The sequence below is a fragment of the Heteronotia binoei genome, chromosome 14, assembly GCF_032191835.1.
Source record: "Heteronotia binoei isolate CCM8104 ecotype False Entrance Well chromosome 14, APGP_CSIRO_Hbin_v1, whole genome shotgun sequence".
NCBI lineage: Eukaryota > Metazoa > Chordata > Lepidosauria > Squamata > Gekkonidae > Heteronotia > Heteronotia binoei.
Genome location: NC_083236.1, coordinates 69,654,530 through 69,670,368, shown reverse-complemented (window position 1 = coordinate 69,670,368; position 15,839 = coordinate 69,654,530). Strand labels below are relative to the sequence as shown.

Below are 15,839 nucleotides of genomic sequence, written 5' to 3'. Positions count from 1 at the left end.
TTCAGCATAGCATCCAGTGCCTCTCCCCAAAACACCCTCCAAGTTTCAAAAGAATTGGACATGGGGGTCCAATTCTATGAGCCCCCAAAGAAGGTGCCCCTATCCTTCATTATTTCCCAGTGAAAGGAAGGCATTTAAAAGGTTTGCAGTCCCTTTAAATGGGATGGCCAGAACTCCCTTTGGAGTTCCATTCTGCTTGTCCCACCCTTGCTCCTGGCTCCACCCCCAAAGTCCCCAGATATTTCTTGAATTGGACTTGGCAACACTAGACTGGATGAGCAACTGGCCTGATCCAACATGGCTTCTCTTAATGTTCGGACCACTATCACACAGGTGTTATTGTTAGGGATTTCTAATAGCCAGATATACAGGATAAATGCTGTCATACAACAGAGCAGGAAAGGCTCAGGAGCAGAGACTTCTTAGCTACGTATTTCAGGAAAATAATTCCAAAAGAGGAGTGGTGTAAGTCTGTTGCAGCAAAAATAAACAGGAATCTTGTGGCCCTTTTCAACGGAAAGCATTCTGATTCTAGCAGATGCTTTTACAGACCACAGACCACTTCCTCAGCTGCATGAGGTGAATCCTCTTGCATTCATTTCATATGCAGATGATCTCCAGACCAGATAGATCAATTCCCCTGGAGAAAACGGCCGCTTTGGAAGGTGGACTCTGGCATTATTCCTTATTGAACTCTCTCCCCTCTCCAAACCCTGCCCACTTCAGGCTCCACCCCCAAATCTCCAGGCACTTCCCCAACCCAGAGGTGGCAACCATGTGTGCTGGCCGAAGCAGCAAGGCCAGGGGCAACCACCTGGAAGTCTGCCCCCCCCCCGGCCCGGACTCCAACTGCCTGAATAAGAAGAAGACTGCAGATTTATACCCCGCCCTTCTCTCTGAATCAGAGACTCAGAGCAGCTCACAATCTCCTTTATCTGCTCCCCCCACAACAGACACCCTTGTGAGGTGGGTGGGGCTGAGAGGGCTCTCACAGCAGCTGCCCTTTCAAGGACAACCTTTGCCAGAGCTATGGCTGACCCAAGGCCATTCCAGCAGCTGCAAGTGGAGAAGGGGGGAATCCAACCCGATTCTCCCAGATAAGAGAGCTCTGGCTGAACCAAGGCCATTCCAGCAGCTGCAAGTGGGGAATCAAACCCAGTTCTCCCAGATAAGAGTGCTCTGGCTGACCCAAGACCACTCCAGCAGCTGCAAGTGGAGGAGTGGGGAATCAAACCCGGTTCTCCCAGATAAGAGAGCTCTGACTGACCCAAGGCCATTCCAGCAGCTGCAAGTGGAGGAGTGGGGAATCAAACCCAGTTCTTCCAGATAAGAGAGCTCTGGCTGACCCAAGGCCATTCCAGCAGGTGCAAGTGGACGAGTGGGGAATCCAACCCGGTTCTTCCAGATAAGAGTCCATGCACTTAACCACTACACCAAACTGGCTCGAAGGAAGGAAGGAGAAGACTGCAAATTTATACCCTGCCCTTCTCTCTGAATCAGAGACTCAGAGCAGCTCACAATCTCCTTTATCTGCTCCCCCCACAACAGACACCCTTGTGAGGTGGGTGGAGCTGAGAGGGCTCTCACAGCAGCTGCCCTTTCAAGGACAACCTCTGCCAGAGCTCTGGCTGACCCAAGGCCATTCCAGCAGCTCCAAGTGGAGGAGGGGGGAAACAAACCCGGTTCTTCCAGATAAGAGTCCATGCACTTAACCACTGCACCAAACTGGCTCGAAGGAAGGAAGGAGAAGACTGCAAATTTATACCCTGCCCTTCTCTCTGAATCAGAGACTCAGAGCAGCTCACAATCTCCTATAACTTCTCCCCCCACAACAGATGCCCTGTGAGGTGGTTGGGGCTGAGAGAGCTCTCTCAGAAGCTGCCCTTTCAAGGACAACTCCTATGAGAGCAATGGCTGACCCAAGGCCATTCCAGCAGCTGCAAGTGGAGGAGGGGGGAATCAAACCCGGTTCTCCCAGATAAAAGCCTGTGCACTTAACCACTACACAAATTAACTGCCTGCCCCGCCACCTCTGGCCAGCTCTGCGCCTGATTGGTTGCTGACCTAACAAATAGAGCCCCTGGGGGATGGCTCACCTGTTGCTTCCTCCACCCGGTCCCAGGCTTCTTCCCCTTGCTGGGGAAGAGGAGGAGGAGTGGGCTGGCTTGTGGACAGGAGGCAGGGGCTGCCATGTTTGGCCTTGGGGCCAGGTAAGGCCGGTGTGAGTCTGTCTCTGAGCCCTTTAGGCCTTGTTTGGAAGAGGCTGTTCTCTGGGGCTGGGGGTGGAGTGGCCCCACCTGGAAGCAAGGAAGCTCTTTCTTTAGAAGAACTACAAGGAGCCCAGGTGCCCCGGATTAGGAGTCTTTTGCCTGCATTTCCCTGGGTGGCTTCTCCCTTGAGCATTTCTGTTGGCGCTTTTCTGCAATCAGATGCCTTCCCCTCTAGTGCTCCACACATTCTTTTCTTTTCCAAACAGGGAAAATACCATCCGGAGAAGGTGTCTCCCCTCCCCTTCTTTTTCAGATGACGTTTCTTTCTTTCTCAAGAGCATTTGCTTGCTCAGGACCAGGGCCGTGAATTCAAGGCGGTCTTAAGCAGCGTTCTCGCGAAGCTGAGTTAATGTGAGCTAGCTCATACTTTTTTAGTCTCCGGCTCACCCATTTTTGTCTTCGCTCAGGCAAAATGGCCCCGGAGCAAACTAATTTGTGCAGTCGCTCACAACTTGAATGCCAGTAGTTCTCCAAGTAGAATTTTTGCTCACAAGACTCCACCGTTTAGAGGGAGCATTGGTCTCGGCTTAAGAATGCAGGAGCTCTTTGCCCCAATCCTGAAACGTGGACTTCGTGTTCAAAGCAGAACACTGTGCCAACACTCTGCTATTATTTTGCTTTGCATGGAGGACTGCCAAATCCAGGAGGGCAAGTTCCTGGAGCTTTTGTGGGTGAAGCCTAAAGAAGATGGAGATTGGGGAGCGGTGGAACCTCCGCAGGATGTAATCCTGAGTAGAGCCCGCCCTCCAAAGCAGCCATTTTCTCTAGGGGAACTTAACTCTGTCATCTGGAGAGAGGTTGTCATTTCAGGAGATCTCCTGGCCCCACCTGGAGAAAAGAAACCCTCTCTTGTATGCCCAGACATCAGCAACAAATGTTGCTATGTTTTTTAGCTACTGAACCTTACCGAAGACCTAATGTTATAGCACCGCTATGTTAATGTTAATTTTAATATAACTTGTAAATTGTTTTAATGATGATTTTATAATTATAATTGTTGATGTATATTATATTTTTATGCTGTGAGCCGCCCTGAGCCTGCCCTGGCGGGGAGGGCGGGATACAAATAAAAAGTATTATTATTATTATTATTATTATTATTATTATTATTATTATTATTATTATTATTATTATTATTATTATTATTATTATTATTATTATTAAAATAAACGGGTGGGTTGTTGCAATTGAACCTTGGATATGTCCCAGAGTGGGCCTTGGGTGTGTCCAGACTGGCTGAAGTAGCCTGCTTTGGGTAGCTTGCTTTTTTTATGTCTTTTTTGGAGGAGGCAGACGGTTCCTTTTTTGCAGCTCCTTATTCATTCCTTATTCGTGAATTCAACCAAAAACCTCCTCATAAACAGGGCATTTTTAGAGGGCTTTGACGAGTCAAGATACGACCAGTCACTGCCACAGGAGGTAGAGGCGGCTACGACAGCTTCAGGAGGGGGTTAGATAAAAATATGGAGCAGAGGTCCATCAGTGGCTATCAGCCACAGTGTGTATATGTGTGTGTGTGTATATATATATATATAATTTTTTTGGCCACTGTGTGACACAGTGTTGGACTGGATGGGCCATTGGCCTGATCCAAGAAGGCTTCTCTTATGCTCTTCTGTGACGCAGAGTGTTGGACTGGAAGGGCCATTGGCCTGATCCAGCATGGCTTCTCTTATGTTCTTCTGTGACACAGAGTGTTGGACTGGATGGGCCATTGGCCTGATCCAACATGGCTTCTCTTATGTTCTTATGTGACACAGAGTGTTGGACTGGATGGACCATTGGCCTGATCCAACATGGCTTCTCTTATGTTCTACTGTGACACGGACTGGATGGGCCATTAGCCTGATCCAACATGGCTTCTCTTATGTTCTTATGTGACACAGAGTGTTGGACTGGATGGGCCATTGGCCTGATCCAACATGGTTTCTCTTATGTTCTTATGTGACACAGAGTGTTGGACTGGATGGGCCACTGGCCTGATCCAACATGGCTTCTCTTATGTTCTTATGTGACACAGAGTGTTGGACTGGATGGACCATTGGCCTGATCCAACATGGCTTCTCTTATGTTCTTATGTGACACAGAGTGTTGCACTGGATGGGCCATTGGCCTGATCCAACATGGCTTCTCTTATGTTCTTATATGACACAGAGTGTTGGACTGGAGTGGCCATTGGCCTGATCCAACATGGCTTCTCTTATGTTCTTCTGTGACACACAGTGTTGCACTGGATGGGCCACTGGCCTGATCCAACATGGCTTCTCTTATGTTCTTATGTGACACAGAGTGCTGGACTGGAGGGGCCATTGGCCTGATCCAACATGGCTTCTCTTATGTTCTTCTGTGACACAGAGTGTTGCACTGGATGGGCCATTGGCCTGATCCAACATGGCTTCTCTTATGTTCTTCTGTGACACAGAGTGTTGGACTGGAGGGGCCATTGGCCTGATCCAACATGGCTTCTCTTATGTTCTTATATGACACAGAGTGTTGGACTGGATGGGCCATTGGCCTGATCCAACAGGGCTTCTCTTATGTTCTTCTGTGACACAGAGTGTTGGACTGGAGGGGCCACTGGCCTGATCCAACATGGCTTCTCTTATGTTCTTATGTGACACAGAGTGTTGGACTGGATGGGCCATTGGCCTGATCCAACATGGCTTCTCTTATGTTCTTATGACAGAGTGCCCCCCTCCTACCCGTGTGCCCCCTGCTTCTGCCTCTCTTGGGCCAGCACTTTTCTCTTTGGGTGTGGCTCACAAGAGTCAGAATGATGTGTGATCTGTAGGCGAGCCCTGCATGGTTGCAGGAGAGGCCCATCGTGGCATCATAGTTAAAGTGCTGGGCTAGAATCTGGGAGAACTAGGTTTGAATCCCCACCCTGCCATGGAAGCTCATTGGATGACCTTGACACAGTCACACACTCTCAGCCTTGCCTACCTCACAAGCTTGTTGTGAGCATAAAACAGTGCCAAGTACAATGATGTACGTACGCTGCTTTGAGCCCCATTGGGGAGAAAGGCAGTGCATAAACCAAGTAAATGAAGAGAGGCCTTGGGGGGGGGGGGATGTTGCACTTTTGTGAAGCTATAAAACTGATTTTGGTTCTCATGGAGGCAGCTAGTTTCTCAGGCTGAAAACTCTTACGGTCTTTGCAGAGGTTCTCCCCATTTTACCATCTGAGCCATGCCCAGGCTGAGAACAAATTGGAAGTGGCAACAAAAAACTCCCCTGAGCATGAAACGAAGCAACTTTGCTTCCACATTGAAACAGTCTTCATAAGCAGCCTTTGGTCTTTCCGGAAGCATATATGACAACATCAGAAAAGCCCTGCTGGATCAGTTCAGTGGTCCAGCATCCTGCCTCACCCTAAGGTTGCCAATCCCCAGGAGGGGGCAGCGAATCCCTGGTTTGGAGGCCCTCCCCCCCGCTTCAGGGTCATCAGAAAGTGGGAGGGGGGAATGCCTGCTGCACACTCCATTATTTGCTATAAAGACCAATTCCGATAGGAAATAACGGAGAATAAATCTGCGGGTATCTGGGAATTTGGGGGAGGGGGCTGGGGGTTTTTTTTTGAGGTAGAGCCACCAAATTTTTAGCATAGCATCTGATGCCTTTCCTCAAAATATCCCCCAAGTTTCAAAAGAATTGGACTGGGGGGGGGGGTCCAATTCTATGAACCCCAAAAGAAGGTTCTCCTATCCTTCATTATTCCAAATGGAGGGAAGGCATTTAAAAGGAGCGCGGTCCCTTTAAATGTGATAGCCAGAACTCCTTTTGGAGTTCAGCTGTGCTTGCCACAACCTTGTTCCTGGCTCCGCCCCCAAAGTCCCCAGATATTTCTTGAGTCAGACTTGGCAACCCTACCTCACACAGTAGCCAACCAGTTCCTCTGCGGGGCCACCAACAGAGCATAGAGGCCGAGGCCTTCCCCTGATCTTGCCTCCTGGCTCTGGGAACCAGAGGTTCTGTGCCTCTGAATGTGGGGGTTCTCCTCAGCCACCAGGGCTACTAGCCACTGGTAGACTTGTCCTCCATGAATCTAAGCTCCCTTGAAAGCTGTTTATTCATGTGGCCGTCACTACATCCTCTGGTAGCAGCGGATCCAACATATTTTTATCTAACCCCCTCTTGAAGCTGTCTATGCTTGTAGCCGCCACCACCTCCTGTGGCAGTGAATTCCACATGTTAATCACCCTTTGGGTGAAGAAGGACTTCCTTTTATCCGTTTTAACCTGACTGCTCAGCAATTTCATCGAATGCCCACAAGTTCTTGTATTGTGAGAAAGGGAGAAAAGGACTTCTTTTTCTACTTTCTCCATCCCATGCATTATCTTGTAAACCTCTATCACGTCACCCCGCAGTCGACGTTTCTCCAAGCTAAAGAGCCCCAAGCGTTTTAACCTTTCTACATAGGGAAAGTGTTTCAAACCTTTAATCATTCTAGTTGCCCTTTTCTGCACTTTTTCCAATGCTGTAATATCCTTTTTGAGGTGCGGTGACCAGAATTGTACACAGTATTCCAAATGAGACCACACCATCAATTTATACAGGGGCATTATGATGGAAGTTTGCTGGGTGACCTTGGGCTAATTACACACACTCAGCCTGACCTACCTCACAAGGTTGTTGTGAGGAGAGAACTGAGGAGATGGAATGATGTGTGCTGGGATGGTCAACGGTAGCTCTCCAGATATTTTTTGCCTACAACTCCCATCAGCCCCAGCCATTGGCCATGCTGGCTGGGGCTGATGGGAGTTGTGGGCAAAAAACATCTGGAGAGCTACCGTTGGCCATCCCTGATTCTGCTGCTTTGGGGTCCTCACTTGGAAGAAATGTGGAGTATAAATAAACATCCCAGTTCAGGTCTCTTATGCTGATTCTCTGCTTGTTTCCATCTCTGACTTCTGGTGCTTGTTTCAGCCCAAGCCCCCTTTTCCCCGATGCCGGATCCTGGTGGCGTGACCCCCCGCCTCTAGCCTCTGCAGACTCCCCATGGAACGTGGCTGAAATCACTGCTTGGCAGAAACATCTGGAAGAGGAACGAGAGCTGAGCCCCTTGGAAAGAGACAGCACGGAACTCCTGGAAGCAGAGGACCCTGTGAGTCTGGGCCCCTCTTTGGGGAGGGAGAGCGCTGTGCTGGGGAGCTGGTCAACATTGGGGGGCTGCCCTGGCACCCCCCCCCAGTCTCTGAGCCTCAAGAAGCTGGCAACTGTTTTAAAGCGCAGCAGAAATTGCATTTGAAAGGGGTGGGGCTCAAAGGGGGGGTTGCCAACTCTGGGTTGGGAAATTCCAGGAGACTGGGAGTCTAGGGAGGGGAGGGACTAAGGAGGATATAAATGCACCCTTTGAAGTTGCCATTTCCTCCAGGGGAACTGACCTCTGTAATCTGGAGCTCAGCTGGAGTTCTGAGAGATCTCCAGGCCCTACCTGGAGGGTTAGCAACAGAAAAAATCACACAGACAGGATACTGGAAGGAGAGCTACAGCTCTGTGCACAATATGTCTCTTATCCAAATGTCTTTTCTTAAGAGTTCAGTGAAGATTGAAACCTTTTTGGGAAGTGTACACATGCGAAGTACTGGATCAGTTAGAAGTGCCTTGTCATGTATTGAAGGCACAAAATTGTAGCTTGGATAAAGTAGTAATGAGAAACAGGAACACAGACTGGTTATGCCTGTAAGCCAGGGGTGGCCAATGGTAGCTCTCCAGATGTTTTTGCCTACAACTCCCATCAGCCCCAGCCATTGGCCATGCTGGCTGGGGCTGATGGGAGTTGTAGGCAAAAAACATCTGGACAGCTACCGTTGGCCTCCCCTGCTGTAAGCTGATGTTGGTACTTTGAATTTGTGTTGAAGTATCCTCTGAGTTCCCAGCTTGCTGGGTTGTGGTTAAGATGACTGGGGAAGGCAAGGGCAAACCACCCCGTAAAAAGTCTGCCGTGAAAACATGTGATGCGATGTCACTCCAGAGTCGGAAACGACTGGTGCTTGCACAGGGGGACTGCTTTTACCTTTTTATACTCTGCATACATTGTGCAAATCCGGACGCTTCTATATATTTTTGCTACCAGCAAAGAAATTGGATTTTCAATCTTTTTGGAGAAAGTATTATTTATTGAACTCTTAAGAAAAGACATTTGGATAAGAGGCGTATTGTGCACAGAGCTGCAGCTCTCCTTCCACCCGCCTGGAGGTTGGCAACCCGAGGAGAGGAGGCTGACCTTGCTAGGATGCTGAGCACAGAGCTCTGCGCACAAATGAATCTGCCCCAATCCACACCTAGCTCACACTTAAATCCACCGCAGGTCCGTTTTCTGCACTCTGAGGCTGATTCCGTACTCACCTTTCTCCGGGGCAGGCTTCCGTTTCTGGGCGGAGCAAACTGGCAATTTTGCAGCAGTTGCTCCGCACCGGCATTTTGCGCGGGGCAAACCCGCGATTTGCCCCGCTGCAGTGTAAACCTGTTTTTTCAGCCAAAAACATTTTGCTGCCGAAGCAGCTGAAATGCAAACTCCAGGTTGGCACTTTCTTCCTGACCGCCACAATGGACATGCTGGAAAATGTTGCTGTGAGGCTCTTTGTGCTCTTGAGATGAGTCTGGGGGCATCCAAGATGACGGCACCAAATGCGTGAAGCATTTGCCTTCCCCCTGCCCAGAATCCCTTTTACGGGTCCTTATTCAGCATCTGATGTTGAGGTCACCCTCCTGCCTTGTATGGACCTCCAAAGCCAGCAACGGACTTTGACGTCTAGCTTGAGAGCCTGGCTGCCAAACGGAAGGGCTCCTGGGAACCTCTCCTCTTAGAGTCCAGCAGTCCCCAGAGGGTGGCTGCAGAAGAACCTCCCCGCCCCGTGCTGTAACGCTTTCTGAGTATGAGTCTGCATCTCGTGGTGTGCAGGAGCTGGAGGCCATCAAGGCCAAGATTCGGGAGATGGAGAAGGAGGACGAGAGATTCCAAGGCCTGCAGACAGATGCGAAGCAGTTCATCCTGGGCACAGAGGCAGGTATGGATCTCTTTGGGATGCTGCAACCCTAAGGTGTTTGCTGTAGTGGTTAAGAGCAGTGGACTTGAACTTGGAGAACCGGTTTTGATTCCCCACTCCTCTTCCGCATGCAGCCAGCTGGGTGACCTTGGGTCAGTCACCGTTCTCTCAGAGCTCTCTCATCCTCACCTATCTCACAGGGTGTCTGTCGTGGGGAGGGGAAGGGAATGTGATTGTAAGCCGCTCTGAAATTCCTTTAGGTGCTGAAGGGCAGGGTATAAATCCTCCTTCCTTCCTTCCTTCCTTCCTTCCTTCCTTCCTTCCTTCCTTCCTTCCTTCCTTCCTTCCTTCCTTCCTTCCTTCCTTCCTTCCTTCCTTCCTTCCTTCCTTCCTTCCTTCCTTCCTTCCTTCTCTCTCACTCCGTCTCCCTCTCTCTCCCCCTCTCTCCCTCTCTCTCTCCCTCCCTCTCTCTCCCTCCCTCTCTCTCCCTTTCTCTCTCTCTCTCTCCCTCCCTCTCCATCTTCCTCCCTCCCTCTCCATCTCCCTCTCTCTCTCCCTCCTTCTCTCTCTCTACCTTCCTCTCTCTCCCTCCCTCCCTCTCCCTCTCTCTCCCTCCCTCTCTGTCCATCTCCCTCGCTCCCTCCCTCTCTCCCTCCCTCTCTCTCCCTCCCTCTCTCCCTCCCCCTCCGTCCTTTCTTCTTCATAGGGTAGCCTGGAGATTTGGGGGAGAGTTTTGGGGGAGAGATCAGCAGCTCTGAAGCTGTAACTGGGAGGGGGGAGAGACCAGGTCTCCAGCAGATTTCCCCCAACTCTCCATGCATCCAGCTTTCTCCTGCTGCTGAATACTATAAGAAACTGGATGGAGAATGTGACATTGCAGCTTTTACCACAGAGTCTGGGGGGATTGCTAGAATGTTGCAGTGATGCATGATGTCACTTCCGGTTACAGGGAGCTCTCAGTTGTAATTTCAGGGAGATGCCTGCCCCTACCAGAAGATTGAGATCCTGGAGAGAACCGTGCAGTAGTACAGATACACTTATGGGTCTAGTTACAACACACAGTGCTGATATTTCATATTTCTATTCATGATAACATCAGAATTGAGCAATTCAGCAGCTTAATAGCAGCTCATTACAACAACATCATTGCAGGCTGTACATAGAGTTACAATAAGCGAAACATCCAGTCAAGTTGCTGACTCAAAAGTTACAAATCAAAGAGTCCACTTGAGAAGAGAGGAGAGCTCTGCAGTACAGCAAGTACTCAAGAAGGTGCTAGTGGAATTCTTCAATAACAATTGTGACACGCTTCCTAGGTAAATCTTGGCGTGTTTCGATAGTGACCTTCTTCTGGCGTACTTATTCCAAATTATCTGGAACTTTAATGTCAATACAGAGCCAAGGCTTTGGTTGAGGCTAAGTGGAGATCTTTGGAACTGGGGATTGTCAGACGATCTTGATCTGTTGAGCGCAGAGCTCTCTGGGGGATGTACCAGGAGAGACGCTTCCTTAGCTATTAGTTGCCTTGTATCTGCTTAGCTGCCTCGTGTGTACACTGTGGCTGGGAAGGGATCAAATTCCCAAGGGTTTTTCTGTTCTATCCTGGTCGTTTCCAGTATATCTTCAAATGTGAGTCTTGCACAAGGTTTCCTGGTTTCCATGTCATGAATGCTTTGCAGGGGTTTTCCCTCCTGCCCCCAAACACTGCCCCTCCCTCCCACGGAGCTGGATTAACAATTAGGCCAAGTAGGCACTAGCCTATGGGCCCCCACACCTTTAGAGTCCCTGGGCTGGCTTTCACCCCGGTTTCCCCCCCGCTTGCACCCCTTCCAGTTTGCATGTGCAGCCAGCGACTGAGCTACTTTTTGCCTGACTTGCCTGGTGCGGTTGCTGCTGGCATTGTTGCCAAGTCTGCCTTTCTCTGCCTCTCCCCCGCAGCTTTGTCAAAGGGGCTTTTGAGAAGGGGCCCTCAGGCTGCAGCGGGGGCTGTGGGGAGCATGGCGGGTGCTCCGACTCTGAGATAATTTGCGAGCCCCCACCCCCAAGATTTCAACTGCCTAGGGGCCTCCACAGGGTTTAATCCGGCACTGCCCTCCCAGCTCTTTCCTTTTCATCATCTAGCCCACTGCGCACAAGCCTGGGTGTGTCCCAGTAGAAAATGGCCATGTTGTCAGCACTGTGGTGGGGCTGGCATGGAAAAGGAAGCATCGGCTGCTCGTCTCCAGCCAGAAACAGGCTTTCAACCATTGTTGAGGTCTAGAAAATGCAAAATGGGAATCAGATTGCGCTCCTCTCTCTTTCTCTCTCCCTCTCCTCTCTCTCTCTTCCTCTCTCTCTTTCTCTCTCCCTTTCCTCTCTCTCTCGCCCCCTCTCTTTCTCTCCCTCTCCCTCTCCCTCTCTCTTTCTCTCTGTCTCTCTCTCTCTCCCTCTGTCTCACTCTTTCTCTCTCTCTCCCCCTCTCTCTCTTTCTCTCTCTCTCTCTCTCTGTCTCTCTCTCTCCCTCTGTCTCACTCTTCCTCTCTCTCTCTGGCTCTCTCTTTCTCTCTCTCTCTCTGTCTCTGGCTCTCTCTCCCTCTGTCTCTCTCTTTCTCTCTCCCTCTGTCTCTCTTTCTCTCTCTCTCTGGCTCTCTCTTTCTCTCTCTCTCTCTCTATCTCTGTCTCTCTCTCTCTCTCTGCGCCACACTAAGCAATTCCAGGTTCTGCCGGTTCTCGCTTCCAGATGCTGCTGTTCCTGTTCCACAGGGATTTTCGGGAATGTCGAGCAGCGTCTCCAGATGTTGTTGCTTGTTCTGAAAACATAGCGTTGCTTCCAGCTAGCTTTCTGGGAGCCAAGGTCACTGATGCCTCAGGGGCAGGGGAAGGGGGGAAATAAACCCTACCTTGAGAGATTGCTTTGAACTGCTCTTGACTGGATTCCTGTACAGCCATGAAAGGAAGCACTCGAGTTGTGGTCCAGCGCTTGAGCTATGAACTATGCCGGAGTCCCCAACCCTTGGAATTCTGGCACAGGGCAGTGGGAGCGATCACAAAATGGCTGCCGCAGGTGGTGGAGCCAATCACAAAATGTCAGGGAGTGAGGTTATGCATAACTCTAATAGTACCGCTTCGTAGGGTTGCCAATCCTCAGGTGGGGGCAGGGTATTCCCCAGTTTGGAGGCCCTCCCCCTGCTTCAGGGTCTGCTGGACACTCCATTATTCCCTGTGGAGGCCAATTCCATAGGGTATAATGGACAATTGATCCATGGGCATCTGGGGCTGTGGCGGGGGGGGGGTGCTGTTTCTTGAGATAGAGGCATCAAATTTGCAGCATAGCCTCTAGTGCCTCTCCTCAAAACACCCTCCAAGTTTCAAAAAGATTGGACCAGGGGGTCCAATTCTCTGAGCCCCAAAACAAGGTGCCCCTGTCCTTCATTATTTCCAATGGAGGGAAGGCATTTAAAAGGTGTGTGGTTCTTTTAAAAGTGATGGCCAGAATGCCCTTTGGAGTTCAATAGTGCTTGCCACAACCTTGTTCCCGGCTCCACCCTCAGTGACTCCTGGCTCCACCCCCAATGTTTCCTGGCTCCACCCTCAAACCCCCCAGATATTTCTTGAATTGGACTTGGCAACCCCACCCCTTCGACATTTCAGGCATTTGCTTTACAGGACACCTTTCAGTCTGCACAGCCAATCAGAAGTCTTTCTCAGGAAAAGCTCCACCTTGCCCTGCCTACTTTCTAAAAGCAGTTTGGCCCCATGATAGGTGCTGGCAGGTGCCATGGCAACCGTGTTGGAGGAGGACCCCTGAGATATGCTCGGTTCTGCTGCCAGATCATTGGTTGGCATGCAGAAGGCACAGTGCCTCAATCTCCACCCCAGCTCCATCTGTAAAATGGGCCCAGGTCCCTGGTTTACTTAGCAGGGGCCAAGGGCATATGTTTGATTCCTTTGCTAAATATTGATACCCTGTGCTTTCCCCATCACCCGGGTCCAAGTTGGCTCATAGAAAAGTCACATTAAAACGGTAGGCAACAATGAGCCACAGTGGCCAAGGTGTTGGGCATGCAAGGTGTGATGGAACAGCCTGATTTGACTCTCAGGCCCGGTCCCGTCAGCCCCCTCTTGGGTTGCCAGCTCCTGGAGGGAGCTATTCTGCTTCCTACCACTAGGGCACACTGCCACCACCTGCTGAGTTTAGGGTTCCTGACTGAGAGGAACAGGACTCCCAGTCCCCCTTTTCAGTTCTGAAGCTTGGCCTCTAGGTCCTCTGTTACCTAGCACGTGGATGCCACAGAGAGCAAAGTCCTTCTTTGGGAGACCCCTGGAGGATTGGCACCCCTGCCGACTGTGTCCTTCCTTCTTCCTAGGACATCCTTCTTCAAGTATCATGGTCTCTATGGCGGCTGGGGAACTATGTGATACAGAGCTTTACTGCCAGCATTCAAAACAGTAAAATGTTTACTGCATAGAAAACAAAGTTGCAAGCATAATCTTAGCACAGCACAGGATAAGAACATAAGAACATGAGAAGCCCTGTTGGATCAGGCCAATGGCCCATCCAGTCCAACACTCTGTGTCACACAGTGGCCCAAAAAATTATATATATACACACACACACATATATATACACAGATATATATACACACTGTGGCTAATAGCCACTGATGGACCTCTGCTCCGTATTTTTTATCAAACCCCCTCTTGAAGCTGTCTATGCTTGTAGCCGCCACCACCTCCTGTGGCAGTGAATTCCACATGTTAATCACCCTTTGGGTGAAGAAGTACTTCCTTTTATCCGTTTTAACCTGTCTGCTCAGCAATTTCATCGAATGCCCACGAGTTCTTGTATTGTGAGAAAGGGAGAAAAGGACTTCTTTCTCTACTTTCTCCATCCCATGCATTATCTTGTAAACCTCTATCATGTCACCCCGCAGTCGACGTTTCTCCAAGCTAAAGAGCCCCAAGCGTTTTAACCTTTCTTCATAGGGAATGTGTTCCAACCCTTTAATCATTCTAGTTGCCCTTTTCTGGACTTTTTCCAATGCTATAATATCCTTTTTGAGGTGCGGTGACCAGAATTGCACACAGTATTCCAAATGAGACCGCACCATCGATTTATACAGGGGCATTATGATACTGGCTGATTTGTTTTCAGTTCCCTTCCTAATAATTCCCAGCATGGCGTTGGCCTTTTTTATTGCAATCGCACACTGTCTTGACATTTCCAGTGAGTTCTCTACCACGACCCCAAGATCTCTCTCTTGGTCAGTCTCTGCCAGGATCAACAATCAGAACCGGGGCTCTGCTTGCGGGTTTGTGTAACGACAACAAAAAAAAGCAAATGTAACAAGAGGTTATAAGCCTCCACGCTCTCTCCTCTGAAGCTACTTTGCACAAAGTTCCTATCATGCCTTCAGAAAAAAAAATGTTGCCCCCCTCCCCTTTTATAGGTCTTCCTTTCTCCAGCCTGACAGAAGACAAAGTTGAAGCTGACCAGCGCTCCATCTATGTGGGAAATGTAAGTGAGACAGGCCTTGGTCTGAGCTTTGCACCTTTGTGATCAACCCTGGATTGTGCACAGTCAACAGCTGCCTCTGAGATTGTGCAGAGTTTTCCTCCCTGCTACTGTGTGGCCCTTGCTAGCTTGTGTGTATTTGGGATCCAAAACCAGACTCAGAGAAAACTAAAGCTCCTGTTTTGGTTTGTGTTTAAAACAAAATTGTCGCCATAAGAAAAGTTGGTTCTCAGCTATGGGAATGCGGCAAGAGGGGCCGCTACAGACTGACCTGTCCTCCAGAGAACTCTTTTGCAAATGCAGCGCTGGCTTTGTGTTTTTGTGGCACGCCCCACCCTTATGCGGTCTTTGCAGGTGGATTATGGGGGAACGGCAGAAGAGCTGGAGTCCCACTTCAACAGCTGCGGGGAGATCAACCGAGTCACCATCCTTTGTGACAAGTTCTCTGGCCACCCCAAAGGGTGAGTGAGGAGCTCACGGCGGGGGCTTGAGGAGGAAGGTTTGGACCAGGGAATGCAGCAGGGAGCTGGGGGAGAAAGCTGGAGGGCCCCAGTAAAACTCTGCTTCAGCATAATGCCTGGATGGCAGGGTGGGTTTCTGGGAGCACGATGAGGAGTCTTGCATGGCCTCCTTTGACAGAGGCTATGCTGGTCTTGGAGCAGTTGCTCTGCAAGGCAATTCCACTGGCTTTGCCATGTATACTCTTAAAGGCACAGAGCGTTTGCCCAGGAGAACAAAATTCTGCGTTATCCAGAAGGTCGCGTAACTTCAATTACTTAGAATGATGATGGATGATGATATTGGATTTATACCCTGCTCTTTACTCTGAAGTGGCCCCGTGGCGCAGAGTAGTAAAGCAGCAGTACTGCAGTCCTGTGATCTGAACTCTCTGCTCACGACCTGAGTTCTATCCCAGCGAAAGCTGGTTCAGGTAGCTGGCCCAAGGTTGACTCAGCCTTCCATCCTTCCGAGGTCGGTAAAATGAGTCCCCAGCTTGCTGCGGGGAAAGTGTAGATGACTGGGGAAGGCAATGGCAAACCACCCCGTAAAAAGTTTGCCGTGAAAACGTTGTGAAAGCAACACCAC

At 50.0% G+C, this 15,839-nt stretch overlaps 1 protein-coding gene across 1 annotated transcript in view; it reads left to right on the top strand.

Annotated features, from left to right (window-relative positions):
• Positions 1-2,105: 2,105 nt before the first annotated feature.
• Positions 2,106-15,839, top strand: part of PABPN1L (PABPN1 like, cytoplasmic) — a 24,922-nt gene continuing 11,188 nt past the window's right edge. Inside the window, exons 1-6 of the mRNA XM_060253865.1 lie at positions 2,106-2,210; positions 7,203-7,374; positions 9,175-9,280; positions 14,689-14,756; positions 15,108-15,214; positions 15,464-15,515. Coding sequence (XP_060109848.1) covers positions 2,191-2,210; positions 7,203-7,374; positions 9,175-9,280; positions 14,689-14,756; positions 15,108-15,214; positions 15,464-15,515 — 525 coding nt within the window. The 5' untranslated portion in view covers positions 2,106-2,190. The remainder of the gene's footprint in view (positions 2,211-7,202; positions 7,375-9,174; positions 9,281-14,688; positions 14,757-15,107; positions 15,215-15,463; positions 15,516-15,839) is intronic.